The sequence below is a fragment of the Carassius auratus genome, chromosome 13, assembly GCF_003368295.1.
Source record: "Carassius auratus strain Wakin chromosome 13, ASM336829v1, whole genome shotgun sequence".
Classification (NCBI taxonomy): Eukaryota; Metazoa; Chordata; class Actinopteri; order Cypriniformes; family Cyprinidae; genus Carassius; species Carassius auratus.
In genome coordinates this window covers 14954011-14971350 of record NC_039255.1, presented here as the reverse complement: position 1 = coordinate 14971350, position 17340 = coordinate 14954011, and the positions used below count along the sequence as shown (strand labels likewise).

The 17340-nt window shown below is 38.3% G+C and overlaps 1 protein-coding gene across 2 annotated transcripts in view; it reads left to right on the top strand.

The window, feature by feature from the left end:
• The window catches only part of camkmt (calmodulin-lysine N-methyltransferase), a 90537-nt gene extending 84008 nt beyond the window's left edge, over positions 1 to 6529 (top strand). For both annotated transcript variants that reach the window (XM_026278657.1, XM_026278658.1), the window contains one exon: positions 4455 to 6529. In XM_026278657.1, the coding sequence (XP_026134442.1) occupies positions 4455 to 4547 (93 nt within the window). In that variant the 3' untranslated portion in view covers positions 4548 to 6529. The remainder of the gene's footprint in view (positions 1 to 4454) is intronic.
• Positions 6530 to 17340: the final 10811 nt, after the last annotated feature.

The following is a 17340-nucleotide window of genomic DNA, read 5'->3' as shown; positions in this document are numbered from 1 at the left end:
ACGCGCATTATCGCGCGACTCTTTTACCGGCTGTTTTGAAGGAAGATCAACGTTCGCAACGAAAACATATCTGCAAACTGTAATGAAGCAGATATCAGTTAGTTCCTCACTTTCCGCGCTGACGCCGAGATCGTTTGCTTGCGTCAGTGAAAGTATAACGTGCCTGGCGTTGTCGACTCGTACATTACACGTCACGCGCTGATGTCACGTGTTGTTACGGGATCTTCAACGGTTGTGTGTGAAAGCACGCACATACCGGGTCATCACTGGCAGTGTGAAAGTGCAAAATCTAGCGACTAGGGAACAATTGCAGGAACACTTTACCCCTGTATTTGCCGGAATGGCAGTGTGAAAGGGGCTTTAGTAGTTGTGACATGTTTCGAATTTTTGTGGAATTAACCTGGAAGCTGGTTGACATGTTATCTGATGTGCTAAAAATCGCACATTGTAGACTGGAGCACAGGATTTGGTTTTAAACTGTCTAAACTGGGATTAATGATGCAGTTTAAATCCCCACCAAAGATTAAACAATGTGTGTTCAAATCTGCTAGGTGCGAGAGGATTTTATGAATGAAATGAAATGTCATCCCAGCCAGGGGCACAAAAACATACCAGGGCGAAAGGGGTTTGGAAAAAATAACCAGTCACCATCCCTGGGAGCCAGAGACACATTTAAAGTTATTAAATTGGATTGTCTCATTAATTAGAATTGCTGTTCCTCTGCAGGTATTTAAAATCTGCTATGATTTGAAAAGCTTTGTCGTGTTAGGTGAGCAAGCTGTGATTTTATTGGTAGCCAACCAGAAATCCTCTCTGACTGTGAACCATGTTGCAGGTTTGTAGAGAGGCCACAGGGCCGAAACTGCTGGCAGCGAATGTGTACAGTGTTGGAAGCAATCAAAATGTGTCAAATCGTTCACGGCGCCTTTAAGCATTGTCGAGATGAGTCAAATCTGTGCCACGCTTGCCCATTTGCACACACACACACACACACACACAACTAGCTAGTGCATTCACCTTTTCCCAATGTTGCCCTGATGCACATGAAGTCTAACGGGACCTTTTTTAGAGCCCGACCACCTACTGTGTTTTCTGTGCGGATAATGACATGAGCAGTGAGGGGCCGAGATAGCTGAGTCAAGAGTCCCGCTGTTCGCGGCCGTGTATGTGCATCTTTACTCTCGTTTGTCGTGGGTTCATGCAGCTGTGTGTGTGATACGAGGGGCGAGCTGAAGTGCCCTCATCATATCTCAAAGTGATTAATTCCTCTTTCTTATCTTCTGATGAACACCCTGCCCCTTGTGAGTCTGCACTGGGTGCGAATGTAAGGAACGACGAGCACAAAGAAATGCACAGCAGACAATAGATCACATGCCCCACCTCCTCCAGAATCCCAAATCTCAGCCTTCTATTATAGCAGCGTCTACGGGCCCCTCTTGGACTTACACGTACGGGCGTCTGTCTCTCCTCACCTCCAGCCAGCCTCTGATGCCTTGGAGATTGAAGTGTTTCCTTTAAGACCCTAAATCTCCTCCCTCCCTCCCGTGTGTGTGCAGGCCAGCCGTGGATGGGGCTCTCAGCAGTGTGGGGACGTGGCGTGGGGGCTGTGTGTTATCCTCTTATCCCCACTGTTCTGGAATAGAGCACCAGCAGCTGGAGGACTGCAAGCCGCCTGATAATGCAGCTATTTTCTACTCGGCCATCTTAATCTTGTTACTCAAATGGTTGTGAAGAGAGTCATGAATTTTAATTCAGACATCTCTCGTACACACCCACACATATACATTCACATATTAACTTAATCTCTGTACATCCTTCCAACTTCCAGCTGTCCGTCTGGCCGTATCTGCTCTCGGCGCGTTTAACACCCGAATCGATCCATTTCTGGGGCCTGTAGCGCGAGCATCCGGTTGTCCGTTTCATCCCGTGCTTTCTAAAGAGCGCCTCTTGCTCTCCTGGTCGCAGAAAGCAGGCTGAGGGGGAACGAGGAGAGGGAGGGAAAGGCAACAATAAAATAAATGACTTGCATCTCGGTCAGCCATGCGATTAAAAAGTAGGAGCCGATTTATCCAGCCACCCATGAAGCTGATTAGCAGGCTGTGATCAGGAGGAACAGCTTTGCTTGTTAAACTTTTCACCTTTGTAAGCTCGCTGCCTTTTCTCCCCTTCCTCTCTCTCTCTTTCTAAGCTTCTTTGCTATATCATTCGCTAACACTTTTATTGCGCTCTCTCTTGTGCTCTCGCTTTCCTTCTGGCCTCTCTCAGTCACTCACTCCCACTAGATGTGTTCCCAAAGCTCCCAACACAGTGTTCACGTTATGCGAAACGTCATCTAACGTCATATATTTATTATATATATATATATATATAGTTGATCAGACCTGAAATAATAAATAGTTTTATATTTAAATGATCATCATTATCAGTGCGCACTTGCTCTTCAGACTGAACACATATGCTTCCTGCGGTTTAAAGTGTACATTGTATAGACACTAGTCTCACTTGTCTGGGTTGGTGTGGATGTTGGTCTGAACGGCTGGCCAGATTACTGGGAGGTCACGGGTTCAAACACTGGCTGCTGTGTCGAGGGGTGGAGAGAGCGATAACACACATCAAGGGCAAGAGAGTGGCCTTTTATCGGTTTTTATTTTATCCCAAGCCACAGAGATGATGAGGTGAATGTTAGAGTAAGACAGAATGAGCATGTGTATCCATTTGGGAATCGCTTAATGGTGTTCAAACAGCTTTAATGTTTGTTGGTAATGCTTTATTCTCTCTGTTTGTAGCCAGTGGAGGATGCTTAGACACCTCAGTCATACTGTTCGTAACTTCCCTTTCAAAGTTGTGCCTGGAAAGGCCTTTCAGTTGCACATGTGAATGATATAACTTTAGCATGGTGGATGAATGTGATGGTCCTGCTAGAATGGTGTTTGCATAAAATATTCCACAAATAAAATCCAGTAAAAAAAAACTGGTGGTACAGAAAAGACCAATACGTTTTAGTCACTCTGAAAGTCTACACGCATGTCAGCTGTGTTTGCTTTTTTCGGAGGGGTCTTGGTTTTATAAAATGAACTGCACGTTTCTCTGTGTTAAGTGCTGGCGGAGTGTGTGGGATCTGATTGGTCGGGACAGGGCTGAGCTCCAGGGCAGGAAACACTGGCAGTGCACTGAGTGTACTGCCACAACTCTAGAGCTCAGACGGTGGCAGAAAAGCAGACCCACAGGGCATATTGTACCACAAGGCTGTGTGACATTCCCTCTGCAGACACCTCTACTCTAAGCGGGCCATTATTAAGCAGTTAGTGAGATTCTTGCCACTTGTCCTTGTTTGTTAGAGGGGAGTTCTTGCACTGCACATCTGAATAGTGAAAGGCAGTGAACTTTTTTTTTTTTAAGTGAGAAGCTGCAGAAATAGAATGTTCTTGCTCTAATTTGTCAGAACAGTTGTGCAAACATTGGGGCTGATGTGTCAAACCCTATCAATTCAAATCTTAATCATTATTTTCAAAAAAGTATTTAAATAGATAAAAATACATTTTATATTTAAGATAAAAGTATGAAATAAAATAAATATAAATATTACATGAAAACAACTCTAAAATATCACCTTACTAATTGAAAAAAATTAATGTTTTAAGTTAAAAATAATGAAAATAAAAGTAAATTAAGTCTAAATAGAAATCAAAAGAATTATAATAAAATTGTCAAAGCACATTAAAAAAAATCTTACAATAAAAACTGGAAATAGAAAAATACAATACTAAATATGAATAAGTACTGTAATAGTATATAAATAATGCTAAAATAAAACTGTTATGTGGTCGCACCACAGGATGTTTACTTGAACTAATCTTGCAGTGTCATAAAAATGTCAAAATATCTGATTATTTTAGAGACTTCATGGTCTCCTCTTTATGATATCACTTCCTATTTTTTCAGCATGCTGGTCACACCTCATGACTTTGATTTAGACCAATATTAGTAAGCAGTGTAATTTCGTTAACAATATTTTTTTTCTAATAAATAATAATACAATATGCCAGACTGCTTAAGGTCTTCTATTGATGAATGTAATTATTTTTATGAAGACTTTTTATATTATGTTATCAGAGCTGTCTTGATGACATATATTTTTTTAAATGCCTCTAAAATAACTCCTCTAAGACACTTCATAAAAATATTTAAATGAATTTTCATTCATAAATTAAAAAACACATTTGTCATAGAAGAGATGTATTCTAGTCATTATATGTTTAAAGTGCTTTTTTAATCTAATTTTATTAATTTATAAATTAGTGTCCTTGCATTGGCCTGGCTATAGTACTATTAAGTCAGATGTTAATTTGCATACTGAAAAAACACATATATGTGAGTGTGACTCAGTTATTGATTCAGTAGTTTTTCAATCTTCTTTTTTTCCTGCTTCTGAACAACTGAATCTTGTTTTTCAGATGCAGAGAGAGCGAAAGGAGGTGTACGATGAGAACATCCACTATCCTCTTCTCCTCACTCTCACTCACGGATCCAGTCCAGCCCTGATCTGAGCTGGATAAAGCCATCTCATGCCAGGATGCCTTTCTGTACTGCCCACCTTGGCTTTGCCACTGTGTCCTCACTTCCTGTGTGTGTGTGTGTGTGTGTGTGTGTGTGTGTGTGTGTGTGTGTGTGTGTGTGTTTGTGTGTGTGTGTCAGGCCTAAGCAGCCTCTCATCACACTCCTCAACTTGGATAACTTTTTCTTAACTATGGTGTGTGTGTGCAGTGAAAACAGACTATGTAGGTGATTTGCCGTGTGTGTGTACTTGACCTGTTTACTGTGCAACAACAGTGTGAAATGCATTAAATGAGAAAGGAGAACACATCCCTCCCTCTCATTCTACGAACACTGCGGATGTGATGCTCAGATGTAAACGTATTCAATGCCTGTGAGTATGCGTGATATCAGAGATGATGATTCAGGGCAGAATGTTACGAATTAATGATTTCAACTCTGGAGGCTGATGCAGTTAATCAGGTTCACAGGACTATCTTTGCCTCTTTACAATGACATAGATGAGGTAGTGTGGTCGTCTTGATCCTGAGATCTTGTTATCATAATGACACCAGCTATCACTTAGCTACTGATTCTGTATCTACATTTAAAGGCTCATTCTGACACCAAAGGTTATGAGGGGATGAGATGGAAGCTGCTGCGCTGAATGTTATTTGCTTCACTGTGAAATGCTCTCACTTTGCATTTTTTATTGAAGAACTGACAAGATATGAGAGATTAGGCCAGACTAAGTCACACTACCACTGGTAAGACCTGCAGCACTGTTCTCCACTGAGTCCTGTGTGTTTAGAGTGCACTCACTGTGGCCTCAGAAAGAGATGAAAATGGTGTCATCATTTATCTTGTCTCTTGAAACCCATTTGAATTTATTTTAATCTTAGAATGTGAAGAGGGTTATCTGTAGCAGAGTGTCCAAATTGGTACTTTCTATACAATAAAAGTGAATGGTAATCATAACAACTGCAGCATTTTAAGAGAATAACAACTTAAGTTTCATTCTTTTTCGCACACATGGGCTTCAGAGGACTTCAGAGGAAAGCTGGGTGGATGTGTGTTTTTTGTTGTTGTTGTTGTTGTTAAACGTGACAGCCTCTGGTCATCATCTACTTTCATTGTATGGAAAAGGGCAGCATTGACACTCTGCTAAACTTCTCTTTATATGTTCCGTGGAAACGACACGATTGTGAGTAAATGATGACGATTTTCAAGTTGAAATTTATTTAATAGATACAATTCATATGAATTCTGTATAGAGGCCCCTTTCTGCCATTAAACAAAAATAAATAAAAGGCAATTGGTTTTTTTTTGTTTGTTTTTTTAATTGCCTGTTTAGATCTTCAATTTATGAGTCTCGCAATTCTGACTTTTTTCTTTTGAACACTGAATTAACATCCTTAAGTTGTTTTTTCTACTGCAGAATAGAAAATAAAAAAGGTGATTATGACTTTTTAAATCATGATTCTGACAGTTTTATATCTCACAATTCATACTTTCCTTATCAGAATTGCTAGATACAAACTTAGAATTTCAAGATATAAACTTTAACTAAAAAAAAAAAAAAAGTGTCTGAATTATATATATATATATATATCACAATTATCCTCTTTTTTTATCTCAAATTGAAAACAAGCTAAGCTTCAGTGGTTCTGTTTTTGTAGATCAATGGGTATACAGGTGTTAGTTTTTGGTGTACATTCAGAAGAATATTATTTTATGCCCAAATATTAAACTCATTTTAACAAAATTTTTTTTTCTCTCTAGACTTTAGCCCTTTTTCCCCACACTGTTGTTTTCTCCTGATGGTGAGCTGCTGACGCCTCATTCAGAGCTCTTTGGTTTGTTGTGAATTGTTCAGGGCTGTGTGCTTCTGCACTGTGATTACATTTGTACAAAACACAGATGAGTCCAAAGTGATTGTTTCTCACTGACACTGCAGGTGCTTGCAACGACTGTGATTAAATCATTGTTTTGAATCCTTCTGTGTCCTGCTCATTTTTTTGTGTCACATAATGTGTAATTGATTTGTGGTGTGATTGCTCATTGTTATAATAATTAAAGCCAAAATTGTTTCATTTTTTAATGCATCAATTGCATTTAATTATTCTTATATATAATTGGGTCAAATGTTGTGATCAAAGGTAAAATTAATTTTTCTTTTTTTTTTCAGTTTAAAACATAAAATCGGGGGGAATTTTTTTTTTTTTTTTTTTTTTACAAGGGTTCTCACTTCTGGACCTGACTGTATGTCCTTCAGTGTCACTTGACTAGTGGATGGCATGTGTCTCAATTCACTGTCACTCTAGGCCTCTTCATTTCCCATGCTCTGATAGCCAACTTGAAGCTCAGCTGTAGAGTCGCTTTGCAGCTAATCCTGTCAGTCAGTCTATGGAAGAGAGAGGGGGGAGAGAGGAGGGGTAAAAAGGAACCCAGCTCTGTCTTTTGAGATTTGAAAGTGGTCCGTTGTCCCCTCCCTCTGTCCCAGTAGAGGGAGAGAGCTCCCTGTTCACTACAAGGGCTCCATTAACTTGACCACTTGCCCTTCGCACACAAAGCCTGGGCCGGCCCACTGTCCCACCCACCCAATTATGTGCGATTAAGCTCAGTGTGCTGTGTCAAGATGCAGAGGGACAGAGAGAGAGTGGAGATACTCTGTAAACGGAGGGAGAGAATGGAGGAAAAGGAAGACTGTAGTGATTAAAAGGCACTGCATGTCTGTTACCTGTGGTTTGCTATTATTGTCTTCAAGTACATCCAGTCTAAAATACATTGTTTGCTGTTTTAAACTGGATAACGTTGGTTCCTGTTTTGTAATGCAGAAATGTGGTGCTTTAGGAAGCAAACTGGATATTTTAGAGTAGGATATATTTATATACAGGTATGTGATGTATAAAAATTAAGGTTCAATTGGTAAACACTATGAACATTTAACAATGTATAAATTAAAACAAATGTTATGAACGATTATAAATTACAATAATATTTATAACAGTAATCATATATGTGTATAGATGAACATTAATCTAGACTATATATATATATATATATATATATATATATATATATATATATATATATATATATATATATATATATATATATATATTAGTACATACAACACACAATAAGCATTATTGTAGATTTTTATTTATAACTTATGGTTTAACAAATCCTATTTTGGTGCAAGATGTTACCAAAATTATTTGTTTTATTTTTAACTGTTAATATAATCAGTATAATTAACTATTAATAGGTTTACTACCAATATTTAACAATTATTCTTTAAAAATGAGTAGATCTCACTATTTGTACAATTCTTTTATGTTAATTAACATAAAGGTAAATAATTTGAGACATACTGCCCATATTATTATTATAATTTGTATTTATTTATTTATTTTGTTGTTGTAAACAGATGTTTTTGTGCTGCTGGTTTGAGGTTATGGGCACAGCAGAAAATGTCTTTAAAGAACGACATTAAAAATATATATGTACTTTATTATATAAAATGATATTTTAAAATTTGCTATGACGTCTCTCTCTAAAACATGTTTTGTATTTCTGTACGCAAACTCAAATAGATGGCATGCTGTTATTGAATGCACTGTGCTGATGTGGTTGTGCCCATCTCCCTGAGGCTGGTTGGCACCGACAGGGACAAAAGACAACGATTATCATGACAACGATGATATATGTACTGAGCTGTTTCAGGTGAGCATGTTTTCTCATCATACCGTGGATGGATTATGGCCTGGGCTCGACTGCCACAGGCCTTGTGCTGTGGGTCCCACTCAGGCCTGACACCCAGAAACAAACCCCACAGCACTGACTCAGGTACAAAAAAATACAAAATGGCTAAGAATGTAAGATAGTTTTTTATTGGTTGTTGCATTTGCAAACAGCTAATTTAGAGAAGTCCTGTATACGTCACAGTAATCTGTCATTTTGACCAGAAGGTACAGTTATGATATTTTAATATATATATATATATATATATATATATATATATATATATATATATATATATATATATATATATATATATATATATATAAAGGTTACAACATTTTTTTACTTTAACAAGAATTAAACATACAGTATGCATGGATAAACTGTGCAGAATACGATGTAGAATACAGTATGAATTAAGAAAATAGATGGGGTGAATTTTCAATTTAAGCTGATTTTAATTTGTAATTAAAAGCTATACCATTATGTATTTGAATGAGGGCCTTTGCAGTACCATCTGTCCTTGCCTTTTACTGGTATTTTATCAAATCAATTTTCTGTGTGAACACTGGGACACGCTTTGTTTTTTATGTCCACCTGAACTCCGTTAATGGCAAACTCTGAAATGTGCTGGATACTATCTATTGACATTATATTGCTGCTTTCCAATCCAAAATTTTGCCCAATGTGCAAACCTCATCATTTGACCTTGAGTTTAAAACCAATAAAAGGTCCCGTGTCCTTCAAAAAGGTTTTTTTTTTTTTTTTTTTTTTGGTTTGTCGCTTTTATTGAAGAAGTAGATTTTAAAGTCTCTGTCCTTAATTCCGCAGTTGTGTTTTAAAAAGGTTCCCGTCTAACGGTCAGAGTAAATCAAGGGAAGTGAGTGCACAGTTCCTGAAAGCATTTTCTCCACTGAGAGCCATTGAGTGTGTTAGCAGCAGGAGTTGGAATGCTTTCCCTTCCAACACCTGCTACCGGCCCTGTGGGGCCTGGATTACCTTTTCATTTCCACCCTCTCTGCAGAGAGGGAGAGTGAAGTGAAGCTAAGTAAAGTCAAGATAAACGCGGACCCTTTGGCCTGTTTCTGAGCACCAGCATCTCTGCGGCGTGGTGCCACTTTAAACACTGTATCTCTGAGAATGTTCCAGGAACATTTCAAGCGGTGCCTGAAATTAGATTTAATGCTCCGATTTTAGCATTGTTCACCTGAATAGTTTCTGTGATTAATTTACTGACATGCAGCCTTATATGAATAAAAGTAATCAGTCAGTTATACCTTTTCCGCATGCCCGCTGGAGAGGAAATTGTACCATTCAGAACAAACTGCCTACATACCATGACTATGTGGTCTGAAGCTGAGAATGACTCAATGCATATTGCAACAGCTTGATAATTTTTTGCTGATAACAAAGCAAAGAGCATGTATGCAGTGTGTAACAGTTCACAGATTGCTGTTTGAACATGCTGCCATCATGCTAAACTAGATCTAAACTGGATCTTCATGCCGCACAATGAGAGCAACCTCTTGGCTCCGTTTACTGAGAAAGTAGCCATTATCAGCCAGCTCTCCATCAAACTGACTTATCCTACCCTCCACCTGGATTTGACATTAAGCCTTTTGGAAAAGATCCAAAGGTAGAGGCTTTGTGAAAGTGAATGCACTCAGTGGAGTTGATTGGTGCTGGCACATAATGTTGAGTTAATATGCAGTCTATATGAAGAAGAGGGTGGGCAGTTTTGACAGGGCTTCTTGTATGGCAATGGTACTGTTGGTTATGTGTGTGTTTGTGTGTGTGTGTCCTAAATTGGCAGTTTGTTTCATTCTTTAAAAAATGAACTAGATCTGGTAACATGATGTTCTTTGGGCTTCTCTTGGTCATCAAGGTACTATGTGAATGCCTCTAAAGCTCCCTCATCTCTTTTAACTGCTGCATTTGGTCAACAAGCTTCTTCCTGTCACAAGTGGCCTGCTAAGCACTAAGAGGGTCAGTTTCTTTAGTCAAGGTCAGTGAAGCAGCAATGTGCACCACTTACCCCCAGACAGACACACATGCAGTGTATACAAGGAAAATCGACATATTGTACAGACGGAAATCTCTTTTGATGACATATGCTGGGATGGAGTTCATAGTATTTCATCAACAGGAATTGAATGTAATGCATAGCTCTAGTTTAGCTTGTCTATCATACTGCAACATACTTTTGCATGCATATTTCCAGGAAGTTTAGTTTAGTACAGTTTATTTAAGTGGACTTGTATTGAGCTGTTGCTTAATTCAACACTGGGAATATGCTTTACTTACGTGGCACTCTTAGAGGAGATTTAGTTTGTTATATGAGCTTCTGCTTGTGGTTTTAGCTTGATTCATGCTTGATGGACTCAGTTCAGAGCTTAAGTATTTTTTTGCCTTCTTTTTGGCACAGTACACTTGCCTTACATTTAAATATAATTAAACATCTCAGTTGAAAGAGTTAAAAAAGTGAATTTTGTCCAATATTTATGTCATTTTATTATATTGCAGCTGTTGTTGGATGTACAAGTCAGTCAGAAGGTTGTAATGTTATCCTGAGCTGAGTCTTTTGTCTTGCACATGAATTCCTGCTTTGGTATTTTTCTAAGCAGATTATGCTACACTTCGAAGCTCGGATTACAGAAAATGTATCCAGACTTAACTCATAAAATACAGCCAGGTCTTATTGCAGTTTAACTCACACAGCTCATGCAAATTAGGTGTTTGATGCTGTTAATTGGGTTCCCACCGCTTTTCAAATTGATAACGTCAAACCACTCTCAACAAGAGGAGAGCTGATTTCCTTTTTCTTTTTTTTTTCTTTTTTTTTTTGCTTGCTACACTGTGCTCTTGCCTCTTAAAAATATATTGTATAACTTCGCCTTCATGAAATCTGTGCCTACAGCTTTCCACAAATTTTCACAGAATTTGAATGTGCAAGTTCACATTCAAAGTTCTGTCCTTTATTAGAAAACGTCGCCTAATCTGATTATGCTTTCAGCTGGAAGATAGGGTCGCACTCCCAGCTTTCAGTACATATTTAAATCTGTTCCACCAAATCTATTCTGCAGGTTTCCCCCACAAAATCAGCTCTAAATAACGTTCTGAATGGCACACACAATTTATAAGCCCTCAATAAACAGCTGTATTTTAAAGAGAGAGAGAGAGAAAGAATGAATCAGAAACTGAAAAAAATATGAGTCTAGGATTCTTGTACCAGCCTTTGACCAGATATGTACAGTATGTGAATTTACATCACAATAACAGTGACACATTTAACTGACAGCAATGATTCTATCGTTCTCAAAATTACTCTGATTTCCAAACACAGTGAAAACTTAGAAGTAAAATTGGTTCCTTTAGTAGAATAAATAATTATCAATAAAAATACATTTGGAACACGGGAGTAATAATTATCTAGAAAATTCAACAAAAAAATGTGGATATACATTTTTGGATTAATAGATGTAAATATTACATCTCAGCACAAATTAACTATGGGATCATAAAGAAACAGCTATACCCTGAAAAGATGTATGATGTGCAAACAATTTCACTTAAAACAACAATTGATACATTGAATTAAACATGACATTTTTAATAAAAAGTAGTAAAAATGAGTAGTAATAAAAAAAAAAAACTTTTACGGTATGTTTCAGCACACTGTTTATGAGCCATTTATCCATTTATAAATTCAGATTCCTTTTTAGTATTATTATTTCTTGTGGAATAAAAAGTAAACCAATTAGGGCCACATTTGCCTGTTTATTCGACGGATTACTTGTTATTATAAGCTATTAGGGAAACTATAGCTAAAATACACTTTTCCCCACTGCACTGAAAGAAAAGGGGGAGAGATTTTCCACTGTACGACCCTCCCGTCAACTCCAGACTGCCCTCATACATCAAAGATTGCTCATAAGGAAGTGTCCAACAACTGGCAAAAACAATCCGGAGTCCTTTGATGACAGACTACTTTACACATGCAGAATGTGACTATGGAGCAGTGCCAGAACTTCTGTATGTGGGGTTTTTTGATCTCTCACTCTGTTGCCCCATCAGCTTCCTGCCAGAAAGAGCCTGTGTTTCCAGGGCTGGGTGGTGAAGAGTTCAGGGTATTGATGTGGCTGTGACCTGTCCACAGAAGTTTGGGTCACTCCTTCCATGCCCTGTGCTGTTGTTTGCATTGATGTTAACGTGGAGTTGGTGATTGTTTTGGGGAGATGGAGGCCCCAAAACTGTGTGTTTCACACACTACTGTGGGTCAGCGCGCATTTGGCACATTTTCAGATGAGTGAAATTACCACGTAATTTCAATTGCAGAATTTTTCTACCTATTAAAAAAAAGGATACACACATATTTCAGTTACTGTAACCAAACGGGTAATTCTCTCCTGCTTTATTCCTTTTAACCCAGCTTTCCATCCTGAAGTCACATCTTAACTTCAGAATGAGAAAAGTGACAGTATTCAGCAGGGAGAAGCTTGCAAACCTCGAGCTCTTTTGTGGGAATCAAGCGAGAAAAGTGAACTCGGGGGGGGGGGGGGAGCAGGCTGTCATGGACCTCAATGGTCGCATTATGTAAATCTCTGACGTCCCTTGATGTAAACCTGAATAGAAACACATTAACGTCTCGTATATACTTAAAAGGAACCCAGACTTTGCTGAGCTGAAACGGCAGATCCAGTAATCATGTTGACAAATTAATGGCAGAGAATTAGTTGTCCATTAAAAGTGTATTATGTGCCACACTGGCACATAAAATTACTCCCAAATAAGTGTGGAGGGAAAGCACATGAAGGAGAGAGAGAAAATAAGCGCGAGTTGCATGGAGAGGGGGTGTTTGACTGTCACTTTGAGATCCAAAAACATTAAAGCACACTAAGTGTATGCTTTGGGGCTCTAACCTCTGTTGAAAGGTTGTAATGAGGTTATATGAGGGTGAGGTGTCAGGTATTAGGTCTCTCTGTTTCCCATTCAGGCATTCAGAGTATGCATGTGCATGTGTGTGTATTAGGGTTTGACTGTCAGCGTACTACACTCATAAAAACTATTCATTTAGAGGATAATTTGGCCCTGCTGTGCTGGGATATTGTCACAAAACCTGCCATTTTAGTCAGGGTGGCTCACACTGCCAAGAAACATAAACATGTATATGTGCACATAGTAAGAGATTCTCGTTTTAGTAAATGTTATTCTTAAACAGGAAGAGAAATGCCAATGTGCAACTTCATTTAGTGGGCAAAGACCAACAAAACAATTTTAAAATTTAGATCATTTTTATAAGTATTTTTTTTTATATAATTTCCCCCACAAATATCTAGACATCCATAAAACAAGATAAGCAAAGTGCTTATGTTAATACAACTTATTTTTAGAAAATATGACTTAATATTAAGTTAAAGAGGTTGAAGCTCAAAGCAAGAATTTAAAGGCCAACAAAACAATTGTAAAGATGAGAAACCATAGAAGAACAACGTTATAATAAAAACAGAAAAGAGCATCATAACAAATTTGAAAACAGCAGTTTAAAATTTCATGCAAAACTAGAACACAATGTAAGCAAGGTGTTATGAATAAACTGCTAAATAATTTAATAATCAGTATTTTTTTTTTGTATCTTTTACCCCACAGCAAACATGTAAACATCCCTAATACAATTAAAACAATAATGATTTAAAGAGAAAGCTATATATCTATATATATAAGTACATTTATTATTTAAAATGTAAAAATTACTTATTTTTTGCTAAAACATTTATCTTGTTTAAAAGATATTTCATATATTTTTTTAGATAGTAGTGATTTTTTTTTTTTACCTGGAAGATGGCAAAAATACAAAAATCTTTTTGCAGTTTTACTGAGTAATACAGCACCTTTCACATGCTATTATGGATAACATCTTTCATATGTGTACACAGAACATCTCCATACATATGAACGTGCCATTTTTGACACATTGTCAGTTGTGTTGTACAAAGATAGCGCCTTATATACTGAGCAACAGGGCAAAATGTCAGCGAAGTTAAATGATATAAATGTCAACTATGCCACTTTTGCGTCCAAACCTGTAATATGTACAGATAGTCTGTCAGTTATCAGTGAGCCAGTGAATGTATACATGCCTGTTTGAGCTGTGCCTCTGAGTTGTGAGTGACAAGACAAAGCCAGAGTTAAATAAACATTTGAGATGTGGTTATTCCTCGCTTTCTCTCTCTCCACATGTCTGAAATGTAATTCAGATGTCAACGCAAATTCTCTCTCTATAATACAGTATGCTCTCTCTTGTTCTCTCTCTCTCCTCTCATTGTTCCTTTTGTTCCCTCCGCTGCTGCTTTATTGAGGAAGACATTGCCAAGGAAAAAAAAAAAGATGACACATATTCACAGTCGATCTGCGTGTTCTCTTTGGAGCGCTTGTCATTTCTGCAGCAGCGTGGTGACAGTGGTTTCTCGAACAGAGCATCTCGCCAGTTCCCAGTGAAGGAACTCTAATGGAACCGTGACACTGGCCGTCAATCTGCGTGCTGGTCTGTCTCTCACAGTGTGAAATTACAATCATCATATTCCTCTGCTGAATAGAATCATGCAGTCATACCAGCCATTTCTAAGATCTACACAATCATTTCTGCAACATCTATGTAACGTGTGACTGTCAAGCCTTTTTATTTCACAGTGCTATTGCATCATGCCTTTTTGGAAGGTTTTCTTATATGCACAGCTACATCATTCGTTCGTTTTAACACAGGTCATGTTTTATTCATTGTTCCCTGTTGTAGGCAATCGTAGAGTTTACCAGGATTTTTTTTATTTTTAACAATAAGATAATATCTGCCATATGCCAGATATGCCGTGTTTTCTCATAAACAAGATTTGAAAGTCTAATTGCTTGCACCATTTAATAATAACTAGATTTGACCGTGGTAATTTGAAATAACCTCTCTTCTCTGTTTCTATCTTCTATAGCCAGATGATTCAATTGTGTGTTCAATATTGTACTTTATATTTCACGTCCTTATCAGGGCGTGAGTCTGAGCACTTATCATTACTGCCATTTTGTACAACTTTAGAGTTTCTAGCTCCTGAAATGTTGGCTTTTATAATCTAAACAGTCCAGTTAGAACTAATTTGATGGTATGAAAATGCATCCAGACCATAATACATCCAGGAACCAAAGGCCACCAACCTCTTCACAATACTGTTCACATTCATTTGGAACCTGGCCATCAAGATACAAAAGCACAACGGAAGAAGAGCTAACTTTAAGGAATGCCTAATGTCCTACAGGGCAACAGACTGACTCGGGGCAAGGGGTAGGGGGGTATTGTTTGATAGAGAGAGAGACACAGGGGTGGTTAAAGGGGGAAAAAAAGAAGAAGAAAAGAAAAAGCTTCTTTCTCTAGCCTCTGAGACAAAATTTCTCAATCCTTCCTTTCTGTCTTAAACAAATGTTTTTTGGAAGTTCTGGAATTCCGGGACAAATTTAATGCAGAAGCCATAAGCATATAACTCTGAATACACAACTGTAATAGTATGCTGATGTTTTTTTTTTTTTTTTTTTTTGTTATAGGTGCCATTTTAGGGATTATTACAATGACAGATAAATCCCAAACCAATTGTGTTTGACCCGTTTTGATTATGTTTGGTGAGACTTTAATGTGAATTGCACTTATGACAGCAGTAAGAAAGAAAAAAGCATCACTTGACAAACAAAGACAATGGCAAGCAATCAGTCAAACACAAGATATCCTGCCTTAAGAATGAAGAGATACTCAGCTCTGTTTCCTCACGATCGGTCAACACATCTTGGTCTCAGACAATGCCGAAGACTACAGACTGTTATTGAAGCCATGCATATGGGATGTGGTGCATGAAATCCATAACGGTAAACATTGACAGATGGCGTCAGTTTGTTTCCATTGGGGCCTGAGATTGGTATACTTGTCCTAAGTGGCCCATTGGTGCTGAAGACTAAGCACGGTTGAAGAATACGCTTAATAACGTCCTTAAACAAGACCTTTTGTGGCCCCAGCCTTTCTCAGGCCACAGAATTAGGCTTCCTTTTCTGTGGCCTTTCTCTCAATCTTTTCTCCCCCCTGTAAACCACTATGTGAAGTGGTTCATTACGGAGGCTCTCCTCCACTCAGGTAGTGGCCCCAGCCATTCCCAGCTCTTCAGTCCTGTAAGTCTCTGAGGAAGGAAAAAGGAAAACATATTGGACAAAGGTCCTGTTAGCACTTCCTATGGAAAATTAGCAGCTTCTGCAAAGGTAGAAATCCCAATTACCTCACATTGTAAGGATGCGCCTAAAGGCTCGCTAGCAACTAGCAACCGTGCCAAAGTGAGCACCCCCCTCCCCGATCCCCAATTAAAAGCGAAGATGCTCTTCTCCCTCCTAAGTGCATCTATTTACCTTGTCCAAAGCTCCCCACTCCTGGAGCCCTCAAAAATCCCCAAAATGCACCTTTGAGACACAGAAGTGCTCTCTTGCCTGAAGCGGGGTGGCGATGGGCCTTTTGCATCCCAACCATTGTGCCCTTCAGGTCCAGTGGGTCTGCTTGGGATGCATTGTCCATCCCTGAGAATTCTCTCAGGACAGGAACAACAGATCGGAGACTAAAGGGAAGGGTGGGGGGCGCATGCTTGTAAGAAAAATAATGAATTTTGTATGTCACTATAGTCAGATTTGTAAAGTTGGCTTCAGATTTCACTCTTTGTGGAATGCACTAGATCTCTAAGGCTGCAAAGAATGTTAGTATAGTACACTGTCAAAAGCTCAAGGAGGAACCCAATGCTTTCAGATGACTGGCTGAATTAAACCTCCTCCTTAGCTAAACAAATGCTTGTTTTGGCATACAGCGTCAAGAAGAAAATTCTGAACAAGGCAACCTCAATTGGAGCAAGGTCTAAATAGATGAAGGAATGTGTTTGTGTTTTGCCAATAATTCACAATTACACATGTAAGAACTAACCAAAGACAAAGAATCATTCACTGTTTTCATACGTGACATTTCTAAGTCAGATCTTTACGATCAAAATGGAAAAATCT